The sequence below is a fragment of the Schistocerca piceifrons genome, chromosome 8 (assembly GCF_021461385.2).
Source record: "Schistocerca piceifrons isolate TAMUIC-IGC-003096 chromosome 8, iqSchPice1.1, whole genome shotgun sequence".
Classification (NCBI taxonomy): Eukaryota; Metazoa; Arthropoda; class Insecta; order Orthoptera; family Acrididae; genus Schistocerca; species Schistocerca piceifrons.
The window spans coordinates 373,135,861-373,152,805 of NC_060145.1; the positions used below are offsets into that span (position 1 = coordinate 373,135,861).

The window sequence follows — 16,945 nt, forward strand, 5'->3', positions numbered from 1 at the left end:
CCATCTCGCAGGCAATGGTTCACATTGGCTTTAACACCAGCATTGTTATTGAACCTCTAACTTCCCAGAGCTTCTTTTATTGTATCAAAGACATAAAGTCACAGAGGGAAAGGTCTGGGCCATAGGGAGAATACTGAATTGTTTCCCAATAGAGCTATTCCAATTTTTGTTTGGTCAGGATTGCTGTAATGGGAGATGTGTTGTAGAAGAACCACTTTTCTCATCAATACGCCATGTCTTTTGTGATGATACACCTGTCTGACCTTGCTCAAAATGTTACAGCAGCATTTACTGTCTGATATCTGTGCACAAGTCAGTATGTGAGAAGCCTCGCTGGTCAAAAAAAAAGAGAGGCTTATCAACTGTCAGCTGTGGTGTAGGTTGTCCCTTCTTTCTCCATTCTCTGCTCACTTCTCTTATTGATGATGCACCCACAGTTCATCATGGGTGAGAATATGAGTCAGAAACGAGTCTCCCTCTTCCTGAAATTTAGGCAAGTGATGCTCACACACCTAAGCTGTAGCTCATCTGTGACATGGCAAAAGTGCTGCCGCTACTTATCCTAACTTCATCTTTAATTTTAGTGAACATCAAATGGCTGTTAACTTCAAGAAGTTATCGAACATGGCAAACATTGTTTTCTGTGATGCTGATGCAGAATCCATGATCAAGATCCTGATTCTCAACATGTTCATGACCCCACACAAATTACATGCAAGATCTTGAAAGTTTCTCTTCCTTGAAATGGTTTTGTGCCTTCCTGAGGAAGAAACTTGATAATAATGCAATGCACAATGTAGACCTCTTGCTTGGACACTGTGATAATGACCAATGACAGAAGCAAGCAGAATCACTGCCTTCCCCACTCCTCAAATAGCCTGCCCAACACTGATGGGAGTAGAAACCATGACATATCAATACTGTGTGCACAGGGCCAAGAGTCTCATTTATTTTTGATTTACCCTCATATACCTCAGGTGTACAAAGTCTACTAATGACTTCCTGTTCATTTGTGCAGCTTTCAAGGAACTTTCAGGCATAACAACCTTTACTCGATTTTCTATTGACTGTCACATGCCTGTCTACTTCACATTACTCTGGGTCCAAAGACCTAAGAATTTAGTTTCATTACTATTTACCACAGATTGATTATTAAAGATTACAGGTGTTGGACATTTATATTATATGCAGTATGTAAAATTAAAGGTACTGTGTTACTACTATTTGTAATTAGCTGATTTCGATGTACCATTCACTGAGCTGGTTCGTTGTGGCATTTATAATTTCTCAAAGATTGCCATTTTATTCAGTTCTTGTTATAAGTGTCATGCATGAAGTTTCACATGCATATGTGGAACCAAACATAGTAGTCAGGTCAATGGCGAATTATTTGCAATCTCCATATTTTTCTGTGACATGTTTACTTCACAATTCTTCGCCAGATACAGTTTTATATGTTTGCAAAGAAATGTCTTCCTCCAAGTCTATTATCTAAATCTGGAGTAAAAGCTTTGAAAGGCAGAACAACTATGCAGCCATACCAGTCCACTCTATGACTGAAGAAACTTCAAAAATATGATTTTAAGAACTGCGACAACTTTTCTATCTCTGCAAAGTCTTGGAATCTTGCTGCATATTCCTTACTTATATCTGACATTAAATTTGATACTACTGCGATGTCTGTTCCTGAATTATTTTGATATTCATGATTTATTGGAAAGTGAATAAATTATTGACTTGCAGTATTGTTTTCAAAGATACTCATTTCCTTGTAGTCTGATAATGAGTGCATTTAAATGTTTCATAATGTCTTTTAGAAAAGCAAAAGCTAGCATACTGCATTTGTTTGATGGGAACTCCAAATCCTTCACTGCTTCTTGTGTATCCAAGTTGTCTAAGGAGGAGATTAGTTCTTTTATTTGCCAAAAATGTTCAGTCACTTGATCTTTACTTAACCAGGAAACAATGCTATGCTGCAGTAAGTCAGAATGCACAGAATCATGCTCAGTTTGAAACTCTGAACTGTCTGTGCTGAATCAATTTTTTCAAGCTTCCCATTGCTTCTTTTAGAGTGGCACTCAATTGTCCACAAAGGGCTGCCTGGTGAATTGAGCATTGATAAGACAGTAGCCCAGCATTCTTATCCTTGATTTTCTTTACTAGTCCCATTTCTCTGCCCATCATCACTGGGGCCAGTCAGTTGAAAGAGACACCATTTTATCATACCTAATATTTTATTTTGTCATGAAGCCACAAAAAGTCTTGGATAAATTTTCTCTGTGAGTCTTGTCTTTAAATGGTAATATTGCTAGCTATTCTTCACTAAATTCTTTACTTTCAGTATTAAAAAATCACACAAAAGTAGGAATTTGTTCTTCATCAACAACGTCATATGATTCATCAAATACTATGGTAATGTACGGTATCTTCTGCAGAAGCCTGAGCAAACTGCATTTACTGTCAGCAGGCAAAATTTTCAGTTCTTGTAGCACTCATTCAAGTGGAAAGCCAGTACTAAGCAAAAAAGGGAATGCTGAAAGATGAATGGAATATTAGAAGGGAAATTAAGTTGAAGACAATGTTCAAGAAACAGAAGTTGTAAAATGTGATACACCAAAAAGAATTTGATAGAGCACTGAAAGATTTACGTCAAGAAAAGGTCCCTGGAGTAATTGACATTCCCACAGAGTTATTAAGATCCTTGGGAGGGCTAGCCATGACAAAGCTATTCCACCTGCGGTGCAAGATGTATGAGATGCAAAATACCCTCAGACTCCACGAATACTGAAATAATTTCAAATCCAAAATAGGCAGGTGCTGCCTGGTGTGAATATCACCAAACTACCAGTTTAGTGAATCATGGTTGCATACTGGAGGGGTAGAGGTGGACTTTAGGAAGACCAGTTAAGGTTCCAGAGAAATGTAATAACACATGAGGTAATACTGACTTATCTTACAAGATAGATTACAGAAAGATAAACCTACATTTATAGTATATTTAGAGAAAGTCTTTGATGGTGCTGACCAGGCTTCACTCTGAAATTGTGACTGTAGCAGGGATAAAACACAAGAAGTGAAAGGTTATCTACAAGTTATACTGAAATGCATTGTACAGAAACCAGCGTGCCACTGTAAGAGTCAAAGGACAGGAAAGGGAAGCAGCAGTTGAAATTGGGTTCTATTGAGACTGGGTTCTACATTATCCATGAAGTTATTCACTCTGTAGATCAAGCAAACTGTGTAAGAAACCAAGGAAAAATTTGGAAACAGAATTAAAGTTCAGGGAGAAGATATAAAAGCTTTAAGGCTTGCTGATGACATTTTAATTCTATTAGAGGTACCACCAGAGTTGAATAGAATCGACAGCATATTGAAAATATGTTATAAGGTGAATATCAAGAAAAGTAAGACGGGGGTAAAGGAATCTAATTGAATTAAATCAGATGATACTGAGGGAATTAGATTTGGATAAGAGACAATAAAAGTAGTAGCTATTTGGGCAGCAAAATAACTTGATGACTGAAGAAAAGAGGATATAAAATATGGGCTGGTAACAGCAATGAAAGTGTTTCTGAAAAAGAGAACATACTAATATCAAATATCAGTTTAAATGTTAGGAACTCTTTTTCTGAAATTATAGTAAAACTTGATCAAAGAAGAATATGTGTAATTTGGAATCTGGCACGACCACTCAAATATTCCAGTGCTGACACATTCTATACATTTTATATAATAATTTTCTGTATAAAACAGAACATGCCTAACATGGACATGCAATGAAAATTTTAAGACTTAATTAACGATGTATTATGTACTGCAGAATAACTCAGTATACGGTAAAAAATCATATTAAGTACATCCCAGTTATTCCTTTCTATACAAGGATGCTCTTTTAACACAAAGATTGTGCAGCCTTGGCAATGCGGTAATGTGAAAGATGTGATTGTTGTTCCATTAAACAATGGTTTTAAACAGCAAGGTCAGGAATTCCAAAGAAATGCAGTACAAGCACTATTTTCTACCAGTTTCAATTAAATTGTAGCACTTTAAATGACAACATGGTGTTGAACAAAAAGTATGTTTCATGGTGCTGAATAAAAACTATGTTTACTAACACTTACTGAAAAAATTAAGATAATCGAGGTAAGTGAAAAGGCAAATGCTCTATGTACAAAATAATGTTGCATTTAAATGTGGTAGAACACAAATCTATAAAACTATAAAAAAGGAAAAGATATGGAATGAATGGATGAAAGGGAATGTGCCAATAAAGTGAAAGGCAAAGAAGGCAAGAAATACAGAAATTACAAGGTGTACAACTTTGCTTCCACCATTTTTCCCCAACATCTGAGGCTTTAATGAAACAAATTGGTTACACATGTATCGTTGAAAGCATTTTCCATCGCTGACCACTACTTTCTCTCATCTTTTGGGCACTGTATGAATCCTGCATCGAAAAAATTGTTCATCTTTTGAAGCGATCCACGAATCGATCCAATTTGTAACTTCTTCATGAGATCAGAAGTGTTGGTCAGCCAGGCCATGTGGCATTGACCTAAACAGGTGATAGTCAGAGGGAACAATGTCTGGAGAATACAGCGGGTGGTGTAGGACTTCCCATTTTAATGTTTCCAAGTAGGTTTTGACCTCTTTTGCAACATGGGATCGAGCATTATCGTGCTGCAAAATCACTTTATCGTGCCTCTCGCTGTATTGTGGCCATTTGTCTTTTAATACTCTGCTCAAACACATTAATTGCATTCGATAACGAGCGCCTGTGATTGTTTCACTTGGTTGTAATACCTCACAGTACACGATGCTGAGCTGGTCCCACCAAAAGCAAAGCATGATCTTGGAGATGTGAATATTCGGTTTGGCTGTTGACATGGAAGCATGGCCGGGATATCCCCATGATTTTTTGCATTTAGGGTTATCGAAATGAACCCATTTTTCGTCCCCGGTCACAATGCGATGCAGAAATCCCTTCCGTTTTTGACTCTGAAGCAAATGTTCACAAACACACAAATGCCGTTCAATGTCTCTTGGTTTCAGCACACACGAGACCCAAGTTCCTTCTTTCTGAATCGTACCTATACCCTTGAGATGTTTTGAAATGGCTTGCTGTGTAACTCCCACTAATTCTGCCAATTCTTCTTGAGTTTTACGTGAGCCTTCACTCAGCAATGTCCTCAATTCTGCATCTTTAAAAACATTCTCTCTTCCACCACTATGCAGGTCCACGATATTAAAAACACCGTTCTTGAAGTGTTGAAACCAATCACAACATGTTCTTTAACTAATTGCGTCCTTACCATGTATATTTGAGAACATTTGATGAGACTCAGCAACAGTTTTCTTCATACTGAAACAAAACTGTAACACCTCCCACAAGTGATGAGAATTAGGCTCATAAACTGACATTTTCAATCAAGAACAACTGTATGATGAAGACACAAATCAACTAATGTTTGAATGAGATTATGTTGACCAAGGTCCAAGCAAACTGCCTGATGTTTATAATCTGTTTCTTTAGACTGCTACTTACCACTGTCGCCACCTATCAGCAAACAGCAGAAGCTAAGTTGTACACCTTGAAACTAGTTAAAGTGGGACTGATTCATAAGGGCATGGGCAAAAATCTTTCCTTTTTCTGGATGCATTTTGCTGAGCAACTCTCTGAAAGCTACTAAGTGGCTTGGGAATAAGGTGGTTAAGGCATCCAAAGGATAATTTCAAAGCCAGACACAACATTATGAGGAATGAAGTGTGGCTAGCTAGGGATGTGCAGGAAAGTGTAGCAACAGAATGGAAGACAATGCCGCATAATGTACAGTAGTTACAAATTATGATGAGAAAGATGCGTCCAATATCAATGAAATGGGACTGTTTTACTGGCTAGAATGTTGTGTGGAAACATATTAAGTGAACTAGAGAAACCACTGGTGATTAGAAAGCTGGCAGAACCCCACTGTTTCAAAAACATATATGTCACTAAGCCTCCAGTCACAATGCGAAGCAATAAATAAGCGTGGATGGTGATTGGACTTATGAGAGTGGTCTTACGAAGAGTGGATGCACCAAAATGAAAAAAAAGGAAACTGCCAAGTTTTCCTTTTCCTGAATAAAAACAACTTGCCACCTAGCTGCGGTATGTTGCCACAAAACCTCAGTTCCAAGGGCATAACATTCTGGGTTTGAGTCCTGACATGTATAATGTAGTTAAATGTCATCATATTTAGTTGGAGTTTCGCAATAATGGATAGTATGTTGCAACATCAACGTGAACTCTGCTTGGTTCCCACCAGGTTCAACTAGCCTCACACAACCCATGAACCAAGGCATTATTGATACATCGAAATACAAAAAAAAAAATCATATTCTCCAGATGATTGCATTCAGACTGTTGACTTTCTTTCAACTCACTCCAGTTTTACTTTGTCAATAGCTCCAACAGAAATCTGCAACACCTAAATTGATAAGGAGGAAACAAAGGAAGAAAAAGAGGGACAAAATGATGTCCCTAGATGAATTAATATGGCAAAAGTAAGCTTCAGCCAACAAGCCTCAATCAGGCCGCTAATTTCAAGTTGCCGCCGCTCATACCTCACCTGTCTTTCAACAACATCTTTGCCTCTGTACTTCCGCCTCGACTGACATCTCTGCCCAAACTCTTTGCCTTTACAAATGTCTGCTTGTGCTGTGTATCTGCAGATGGATATGTGTGTGTGTGCGAGTGTATACCTGTCCTTTTTTCCCCCTAAGGTAAGTCTTTCCGCTCCCGGGACTGGAATGACTCCTTACCCTCTCCCTTAAAACCCACATCCTTTCATCTTTCCCTCTCCTTCCCTCTTTCCTGATGAAGCAACCATTGGTTGCAAAAGCTTGAATTTTGTGTGTATGTATGTGTTTGTTTGTGTATCTATCGACCTGCCAGCGCTTTCGTATGGTAAGTCACATCATCTTTGTTTTTAGATGTATTTTTCCCGCGTGGAATGTTTCCCTCTATTATATTCATATCATTAATGTTAATGGTAACCTATATATACGAACAGGTTGTATTTTATCAACAAAATTATGCAATTACAACTTAAAAACAAGCAGTGTAAAACTATCATCAACTGAAACAGTGACTTTTCATAGCCATTTTAGGAAAAAATATCCAGTATCTTACAGTTTATTCATCATCACTACATTCTGTTATCTTATTATTGTCTTTTTCACTTTGATGCTATGAATATTTGGAGGATGAAGACATCTCTCTTAACAGTTTTTTTTTGTTTCCCAACAAGAATTCATAAAAGCTCTCGCAGTTAAAGTTCTGACATTGTACTGGGTAGACACAACACCTTATACGTTTTCTGTTTTAAATCTATACCTGTCTTTGGTCTACAGTGTGTTTACAAGAGAAAAGACACATTCTGTGTCAGCATTATGACTAGGAACAGAAATAAAAAAAATGTACCATTGTCAGCAATTCAGAACAACAAACAACATTAAATGACTGATGTATGCCAACCACATTTCAGCTATTGGTTGATTTTGTTTTCTTTGGCAATCTGTTAAAATTTTTATAAAATTACAAAACTGATCAAATCGCAATGTATCATTATCACTTACATTTGTTTGTTCACTGGAAAATTTGATAAAATTTTCAACGCATTCCCAAATAAGATTGCTTGAGGGCTGCATCCATTTGAATCATCCAAACTGTCAATATTGAGCCCATCACTGCAGCAGATTTCAGTAGCAGAACTATATACAATTGTCATCTCTTTGTCAAAAATATCATACTTCTGTAAGTGACCTTCTTCCCTCTTATGTGTAAGGATTGCGTTTATTTTCAAGAGCACATAATTACGATTATACCATACTCACGAGTTTCTAAAAAAGTAGATTTTAAAATAGAAATAGATTCAGCTACAGAATTTGATTCTTTTTCCACATTCAGTATATTATTGTTGAAAACTGGCATCAAAGGGTGAATAAACACCAACATGGCTTTGCTTAGTTCATCCTCAAAAATCTTATAAGTTCCACAGAAATATAACTTTGAGAAAAAAGTAAGGTTTTAATGTTGGAAGCATATGAATCAGCCTCTCAGTGCAAGGAAACAGATATATCAATCTGGTTACTGTATGGTATAACAACTGCTTGTATTAACAGTGATGTCTGATTTCCTTTGTTCAGAACTCACATTTTTTTCTCAGAGATAAAAAACGATAATATTTTGTAGTGTTTTATGAAATCTGCCTGGGCACATTTTCTGGCCTCAAAAAGAGGGCATGTTTGGAAAAAAAGAGGGTGTATGGTAAATCTACCTCTGATTATTTGCAGATGATGTGGTTATCTATACTGAAATACTGTCTGAAAAAAAAGCTGCACAAATATCCAAGCAGATTTCAGCAAGTTTTCAAAGAGATGCAAAGCTCTGAAACTTGCTTCAACTAAACAGTAATGTAAAATTGTGCATTTTATAAAATGCAGAGGAGTAATATCCTTTGAACAGAGTAGTAGTGAGTCACAACTGGAATCAGTCAATCCATGCAAATACCTGGATGTAACAATACATGGAGATATGAAATTGGATGATCATGTAGGTTCAGCTGTATGTAAAGCAGTTAGCAGACTTCAGTTCACTGGCTGAATACTCAGAAAATGTTATCAATTTACAAATGAGACTGCTTACAAAACATTTGTGTGACTCATCTTTGAGTATTGTTCAAGTGTTTGGGACCCACACCAAACAGGACTAAAAAGGAATATTGAACTATCAAAAGATGACAGCACAAATAGTCACAGGTTTCTCTGACTCAAGGGAGAGCATCACAGAAGTGCTAAAAAACCTGAATTGGCAGATATTTGAAGATAGACATGACATAAACTTGGAAACATAATTACAAAGTTTCAAGAACCAGTATTAAGTGAAGAATCGAGAGATATTATCCAGCCCTTCATGTATCATCACCATAGGGATCACAATGATGAGATAGGTTAATTTCAACAGGTACTGAGGTATTTAAGCTGCCGTTCTTCCCATGCTCCACACCCAACTGGAGCAAGAATCAGAACAACACTAAGTGTCATCTGCCATGCACTTCACAGTGGAATGCAGAGTGTATATAAGGGGTAATCAAAAAGTTTCCATTTGAGGGTGTTGCTGCAGCAGCACATATGCAATGTAGCATAACTCCAATGTAGGTATATCAGCAATGACAACTAGCGAAGGGATTAGTGTGGCACTCATGTCTTTCCCATATGTGTACAGTAAATGAGGAAATGTGAACTACGGTGATGTTATTACCAAATGCATCCAAACAGGGCCAATGTCCTGTTACTCTTTTCTCAGCTGCTGAAGCACATGAGGCAGCATGTCTGTCAAAAACCACCACTGTGGAATTGTATGCCAAGTTCATAATATGTGTGTCCCCATATTGGATATGTTGTACTGCAGAAGTCAGGCCAACTGAAGTGGGAGGCACTCAAGCACCTGCTCTATAGTCCTAATCCCTCCCTATGAGATTACCACACATTCAGTACCTAAAATAAGGCTTTTAGAGGTCAATGGTTCCTGTTGGACAAGGCCAGACAGCAGTCAGTTACGAACTTCTTCATGCAGCAGGGCACAGAGTTTTACTAAATGGACATCTTGAACATGGTGTGTCAGTGGGATGCCTGCCTCAATGCTCACAGCAATTTCGCCTGCCTGGCATACCAATTCTAGACTGAATGGCCTGATGCAGACATTGGATTTATGTTGGATGTACATATTAATAGGGTGAATTAATAGGGTCAAATCAGAGAGAGAGATGGGTACAGGGTGATGGTGGAATAGAATATGTGTGTGCAAGTGACCTCCTCCACCCCCCTCCTACACACACACACACACACACACACACACACACACACACACACACACACACACACACATGAAAAACATGCACAAATAATGAACAACATCTTTCATTTCTATCTCAAATCACAAATTCTGTTATAAGGAAAAACGAAAATAATTTTAATGAAAGAAATATTTGTTTAGAATTATGTTTGCAATAATACCAGGGAAACTTTCTAGGAAAATCACATTTATTACTACAACTGGTCTGAGTATACAGCCAATGAGAAAAGCTCAAAATACAATTCAAAATAAGAAAATTATGTAGCATTGGAATTAAATGTTGATGACAATGTGTTTCATTCATAATTTATCAGGCCAATGGCCACAAACATTATGTAGAGTAAAAAAGAAATAGTATTCAATAGTTACCATCAACCGAAAAGACATCTAAAAATGAACATACCTGCATCCACAATGGCCTCATAGCAAGTTTCCAACTGCATACGCAATAAGGGGTCTGCTTTGTCAGCTGTGATAGCATCCGCTCCAAAAAATGAAGCATCAAATTTCTCTGGATGTGGCACTTTTCCCAAGCGAGGTGGAATGTTAGATGCATCTTAACATAAAAGACAACTATTAATAATTCAAACAGTGACATAAACTTACAAATAATTTTGAATCACAGAGAGATAGTCATTTGTATAAAGATAACTTATCAAAGATCCAGAAATACAGCCATGGATAAAGTACACAAATTGACTCTGTGATCAACCAAGCAGAATAAGAATATTATAATTTCATTTTTATGTATAGTTTCATTATATGTTATATAAAGCATTTATATGCTGTTGTATTCCATACTTTACAACAATTTTGTAAAAATTAGGCCTACACAAGACAGATATATTTAGATATCTATAGTTAAATTACCTAAAAAGTAAGTGTTTATATTTAGATACATATTGAAACATCTATTTCGGTTACAGCACACACACACACACACACACACACACACACACACACACACACACACACACACATGTACTGCCTCCCCTCATCTTAGAAATAGGTGGGTCCTTCTCATCCTGGAGTCTGAGTGAAGTGTTCTCCGTTTTTAATCTTCCCCAACTAGTGCTCTCTCCTCTCCAAGGAAGGAACTAAAAGAACTACTAGTTCTGAAAACTAGGATAGTGTGTGAACTTTTACATCCATGCAAAGCTTTTCTACAATTTTAAAAATGTATTTTGGAAGCATAAATGCATTCCCATGTGCACAGTTCATTTGTGGTTAACTGCTGGTAATTTATCCCATGCTATTTTAGATTAGGTAACTCTGCATTCAGTCAGTGATAGTTGTAAGAAACCCAGAAATATCAGTGTAAGATCAAACTAAATACCTCCCAAAGGAGAGGGTATAAAAACCCTATGGTTAACTGCTGAAGCATTCGCAACAAAGTTTCAGAGTTTGAAATGCTCCTAAAAAGCAGTGAAGCTCACATATTATTAGGTACAGAAAGCTGTTTGACACCTAAAACTGACAGCAGTGAGATTTGGGGGGGAAGGGGGGGGGGATTAAGCATATATTGAAAGGATAGGCTGGTGGAAAATGGAGGTGGTGTATTTGTCACAGTAGACAAGAAACTGAAACCCACTGAGATGGAAATTGAAACTACACGTGAGATTGTTTGGACAAGACTCACTATAAGGGGTAGGGTAAAATGGTAATTGGATCCTTCTGTCAGCCACCAGACTCATATCCTAATATAAAACTTTAGAGAAAATCCCATTCATTTGTAAGTAAGTTCCCTAGTAACACTGTAATTATCAGTGGAGCTTTTCATCATCCAACAATCAAATAGGAAAATTCCAGTTTTGTTAGCAGTGATGTGGTAAGCCATCCTATGAAACATTACTAAATGTCTTCTCTGAAAACAACCTGCAGCAAGTAGTTCAAAACCCAACTCATGATGAAAATGTATTGGATTAAACTAGATAAAAAGTCATCAGTGTCATATCTCAATAAGAAACTTGAAAGTTTCAGCACAGGGCAGGAACATGCAGAGGTAGTATGGCTTCAGTTTAAAAGGATGGTTGACAATGCACTGGGTAGATCTGTAGCCAGTAGAACAGTTCATAATGGAAGGGAAAAAACAGAAACTACTGCGTACAGGTAAGAATGTAAATCATACCATAGGACTGCAGACAAGGAAATGCTGAATGAAACATATTTGGTTGGCAAGAAAGCAATGTGTGATGTCTTTAATGACTATCAGAATATTGTAAACGATCTTTCACAAAACCTAAAGAAATTCTGGTCATGTGTAGAGGCAGTCAGTGGCACCAAAGTTAGCATCCAGTCCATAGCAAATGAGACAGGAACTGAAATTTAGGATAGCTAAGCAAATGATGAAATCTTTAACTATGGTTTCAAATGTTTCATTATAAAGAAAACCCAGGAGAACAGCACCAATTTAATCCTTATACCACTGAAAATATGAGTGAAATAAATATTAGTATAAGTTGAAATTATTAAAATTGAATAGAGTCCAGAGCCCGATGGAATCCCAATCAGATTCTATGCTGAATTAGGGGCTCAGTTAGCCCCTCTTCTAACTAGAGTCTCTTGTACATTCCTGGAACAAAAAGCCATTATCATTAGTTTGAATAAGCACAGGTCACATCTGTCTACAAGAAAGCTAGTAGAAGTGATCCACAAAATTACTATCCAATATCCTTTACATTGATCTGTCGCAGAATCTTAGACAATGTTCTGAGCTCAAATATATTGAAGTACTTTGAACAGAATGACCTACTCCACACCAACCAGCATGGACTCTGAAAACATCAGTCCTGTGAAACTCAACTCATATTTTTCTCATGAGATCCTGAAAACTTTGGATCAAGGCAGTCAGGTAGATGCAGTATTTCTTGATTTCTGAAAAGCATTCACTCATTACAAAAACTATGCTCATTGTCAAAAGTATGATCACATGGGGTATCAAGTGAAATTTGTGATTGGAATGAGGACTTAAAACACAGCATATTATCTTGGATGGACAGACATTGTCAGATGTAGAAGTAACTTCAGGTGTGATCCAGGGAAGTGTTGGGATACTTGCTGTTCATGTTGTATAATAATGACCTTACAGACAGCATTAATAGTATCCTCAGACTTTTTGCAGATGATGCAATTACCTGTAATGAAGTTCAAAAGAAGCTGCATAAATATCCAGTCAGGTCTAGAAAGATTTCAAAGTGATGCAATGATTGGCAACTTGCTTTAAATGTTCAGAAATGTAAAATTGTGCAGTTCAAACCACAAAAAATGCTGTATTTTATTACTATAATATCAGTGAGTCAGGGTTGGAATTGACCAACTCATATAAATACTTAGGCATAACATTCCGCAGGGTATAAATGGAACAATCACATGGGCTTTGTTGTGGGTAAAGCTGGTGGTAGAGTTCAGTTTATTGGTAGAATACTGGCGAACTGCAATCAGTCCACAAAAGATATTGCTTACAATTTACTCACATGACTTATCCTAGAATACTGCTCACATTTGTGGGACATACCATATAGGACTAACATGGGGTATTGAATGTATATAGAGAAGGGCAGCAAGAATGGTGACAGGTTTGTCTGGCTCATGGGAGAGTGTGACAGAGCTGCTGAAGAAGGTGAACTGGAATGCTCTTTAAGATGAACATAAACGACCCCAAGAAAGTCTACTAACAAAGTTTCAAGAACCAGCTTTAAATGGTGACACTAGGAATATACTACAACCCCGGCATATCACTTGCATAGGGTTAGTGAGAATGAGATTAGAATAACTGCAGCATGCACAGAGGTATTCAAACAGTCATTCTTTCCACACTCCACACATGAATGGAATGGGAAGAAACCCTAATAACTGGTATAATGGGATGTATTCTCTGTCATGCACTTTATGGAGTATAGATGTAGATATTCAGAAGTATGGAGTTTGCTCTGTCTGGCTAACCTGAGTCAGCTTTTTCTAAATTATTTCAGGCAAATGCTGTGATGATTTCTTCACCAAGGCCACTGCTATCTAGCTGTCCTAACTGTCTATCTGTCCTAACCTCATCACAACATATGCATATATTATGCATGTTTGTATATTTTGAGCTATTTTCATTGGATTATGATAGCAAATCTTATATCATTGTGAGATGATCTCTGGATGAATAAATATATCAAATAAAATCTAATCAATGAGGAACTAATGGGTCAATCCATATGAAGTGGTCCAGTGATAGTTGCTTGGCCATTTTGAAATATTTTATTTTTTTTATAAGTGGTTGCCCTATATTTGAGAAGTTCAAAACCGTTTTTTAAAATAATTTATCTTGCACTTGTACTGGATGGCAGCCATTTTTATTCGACGGAGTGCGATGATTTTTCACTCTGGAGACATTAGCAAAAATTTGAATATCTCTGCACTGGATTAAGTTACAACATTGCAATTGACATGATTGTTATTACAAAAGTGTACTCTACAACATTGTCCATTACACAAAATACCCTAAATTCAAACATAACCAGTCAAAATAACCTCCAAAATATGGTATCCAAATTTTCAAAAATCCGTTTTCTAGGCCCAAAAATAACAAACAAGGAGTGATTTATGAGAGTCTATTTTTTTCCTATAGTTAGATATCACACGCTACTAGCCTCATATAGAGCAAGAACACTTACAACTGTTTCCTTAATTTTTTACAAATTTTTGAAATTTGAAAATTTTCATTTTTTGTCAAGTGTGGGGTTAGTTATCTCAGGTGGGACTGAATATAAAAATATCATTTTTGCACAGTTTGTACACCTATGTGGTAGCAATGTACCGTAAAAATTTCAACATTGATATCTGACTGTGAACAAAGACATGAATTTTTGAAAATGAGGAAATAATTCACATTACTCTACAACTGATCTTATGGCTGTTGCCTATTTCAATGGTTTATTGTTTCATTGTAATAAAATTTAATTGTGACCTATATTTAGTTAACACTATCACTCAATATTCATTTAGACTATTTATTTTTAATAATGCAATATTAAACAATAGGATATTTTGCTTTTGTTCTATGGTAATAAAAATGCCCATTTACCTCTAGGTTTATTGTCAATAAAGAAGTACATTATTGCTGGGTGTAGCATTGTTGTAGTCAGTCTGTTCTGAAACCTCTGTTAGTGTGGATGTACATACTTCATTGAGAGTGTAGAATGTGTTATGTGCTTTGTTCTGTGTGTAATTTGTAATTAATTTTGAGATATTAACTGGAATGCAATAACATGGATGAATAGTGCTCTGTTGGACAGATAGCAGGTAAAGTGTGTCACAAAACAGTTTACAGTTCAGTTTCAAAAAACTTGAAAAACGTCAATGACTTTGATGAAGTTAGACAAAATTTGTTTAAATTTTGAGTAAGTTCTTCTGTAACACCAGTGTGTGTGTATCATGAGAAGAAATATATTCTGAAGTACAACCACATTTTTGGAAAGAAGTGCTGTGATCCACTTAAAGTTCATAAAAAGCCAATTACTAAAGGTTTGAGGGAAATAAAACTTGAACATTTGTCCTTGTTATGTGAGCTTCCCAAGTGAAACGTATTGTGATTCCTGGAAATTCCCTGTGCCCAAATTGTTACTCAAAAATATTTGTTGCGAATCCAGAACCAGAATCATGTAACCTTGTTAATGACATTTATATTCCTAATGAGGAAGCTGTTAGCATATTGGATTTTGCGTGTTCTAAGTTAGACATACCTCCTGCTTTGAAAATAATAAAATTAAGTAGCAGAAAAAGAAAAGCAGCTATTGAAAATAAGGTACAACAAATTTCAGACAAAATTAGAAAAGACTTGCAATCAAGCTTTAATAATACAGATACCAGCACTATTTCTAAAGAAGAAGAAAACCTACCACCAGCATCATCTGACACTGAATATTTGAGCTTAATAGAGAAATTAAAAATTTTAACTTTTCTCCCTGACTTGTGGTCAAGAGAAAAAAAAAATAGATCATGAATTCAATATTTCTCATCATTTGGTTAAACTAACCCAAAAATTAGTGAAAGAGCAAGGCATTTCTCCAGTTTTAGGAAAGAAGAAAGGAGTATGTATAAGTGAAGAAATAATTAAAAAGATCCAGCAGTTTTTTGAAGATGGTGAAAATAATAGAATGTGCCCAGGTTGCAAAGATAGCAAAAATGTTGTTATAAATGGAGTTAAAGTAACAAAGCAGAAACGACTAGTGCTGTCAAATTTAAATGAACTTTATGTAGCCTTCAAAAATTCTCATCCTGAATGCAAAATTGGAAGGTCAAAATTTTGTGACCTCTGCCCTACGTGGTGTATTTTGGCTGAATCCTCAGGGACACACTCCATATGTGTTTGTTTATATCATCAAAATGTCAAAATGATTATTGCAGGTGCAAAACTTGGTGATCTTAACTACAAAGAGTTACTAGATTTAATGGTCTGTGACACTAACAGTTATGACTGCATGATGAGTTTGTGTAATAAATACCCTGGTAAGGAAACTGTTATTGAACGGTTTCACAAATATGATGAGGAAATGCCAGACAGTATTACCTTCAAACAGTTGGTCACAACTGACAGGGCAGAAATGGTAACAGTGGTTAAATCTCAGGAAGAGTACTTGAAAGCTTTAATTGATAACTTACAAAAACTCAAAAGTCACCACTCGTGCAACACGATGACGAAATTGTATTTATGAGATGTTGGTTCAAAATTTCTGAACATTCTGAAGACATGCCTCAGATTTCAAGGTCAACCCTCCTTCACCATGTCATAGGGATGATATATTACAAAAAGTTTTAAGTGTGGTAGTGCCAAAACGTCTACAGGTAAAAGATGTCCAAAAACTGAAAGAACCGGTTTAGCCTTAACATTCCTTCAGCACTACCATGAAGAGAGAGAGGAATTACTGAACAGAATCATGCCTGGGCATGAGAGATAGGTGTAGCATGTGAACTCGTGAGACTAGATAACAGTCCAAGCAGTGGGTGGACACTTATTTTCCAAACGAGTCCAAAAAATTCAACCAAACTACAAAACAATGGTTAAAG

At 36.5% G+C, this 16,945-nt stretch overlaps 1 protein-coding gene across 1 annotated transcript in view; it reads right to left on the reverse strand.

The window, feature by feature from the left end:
- Nucleotides 1-16,945, reverse strand: part of LOC124711917 (fatty acid synthase-like) — a 436,120-nt gene that overhangs the window by 384,223 nt on the left and 34,952 nt on the right. The window contains exon 3 of the mRNA XM_047242172.1: nt 10,299-10,451. Coding sequence (XP_047098128.1) covers nt 10,299-10,451 — 153 coding nt within the window. The remainder of the gene's footprint in view (nt 1-10,298; nt 10,452-16,945) is intronic.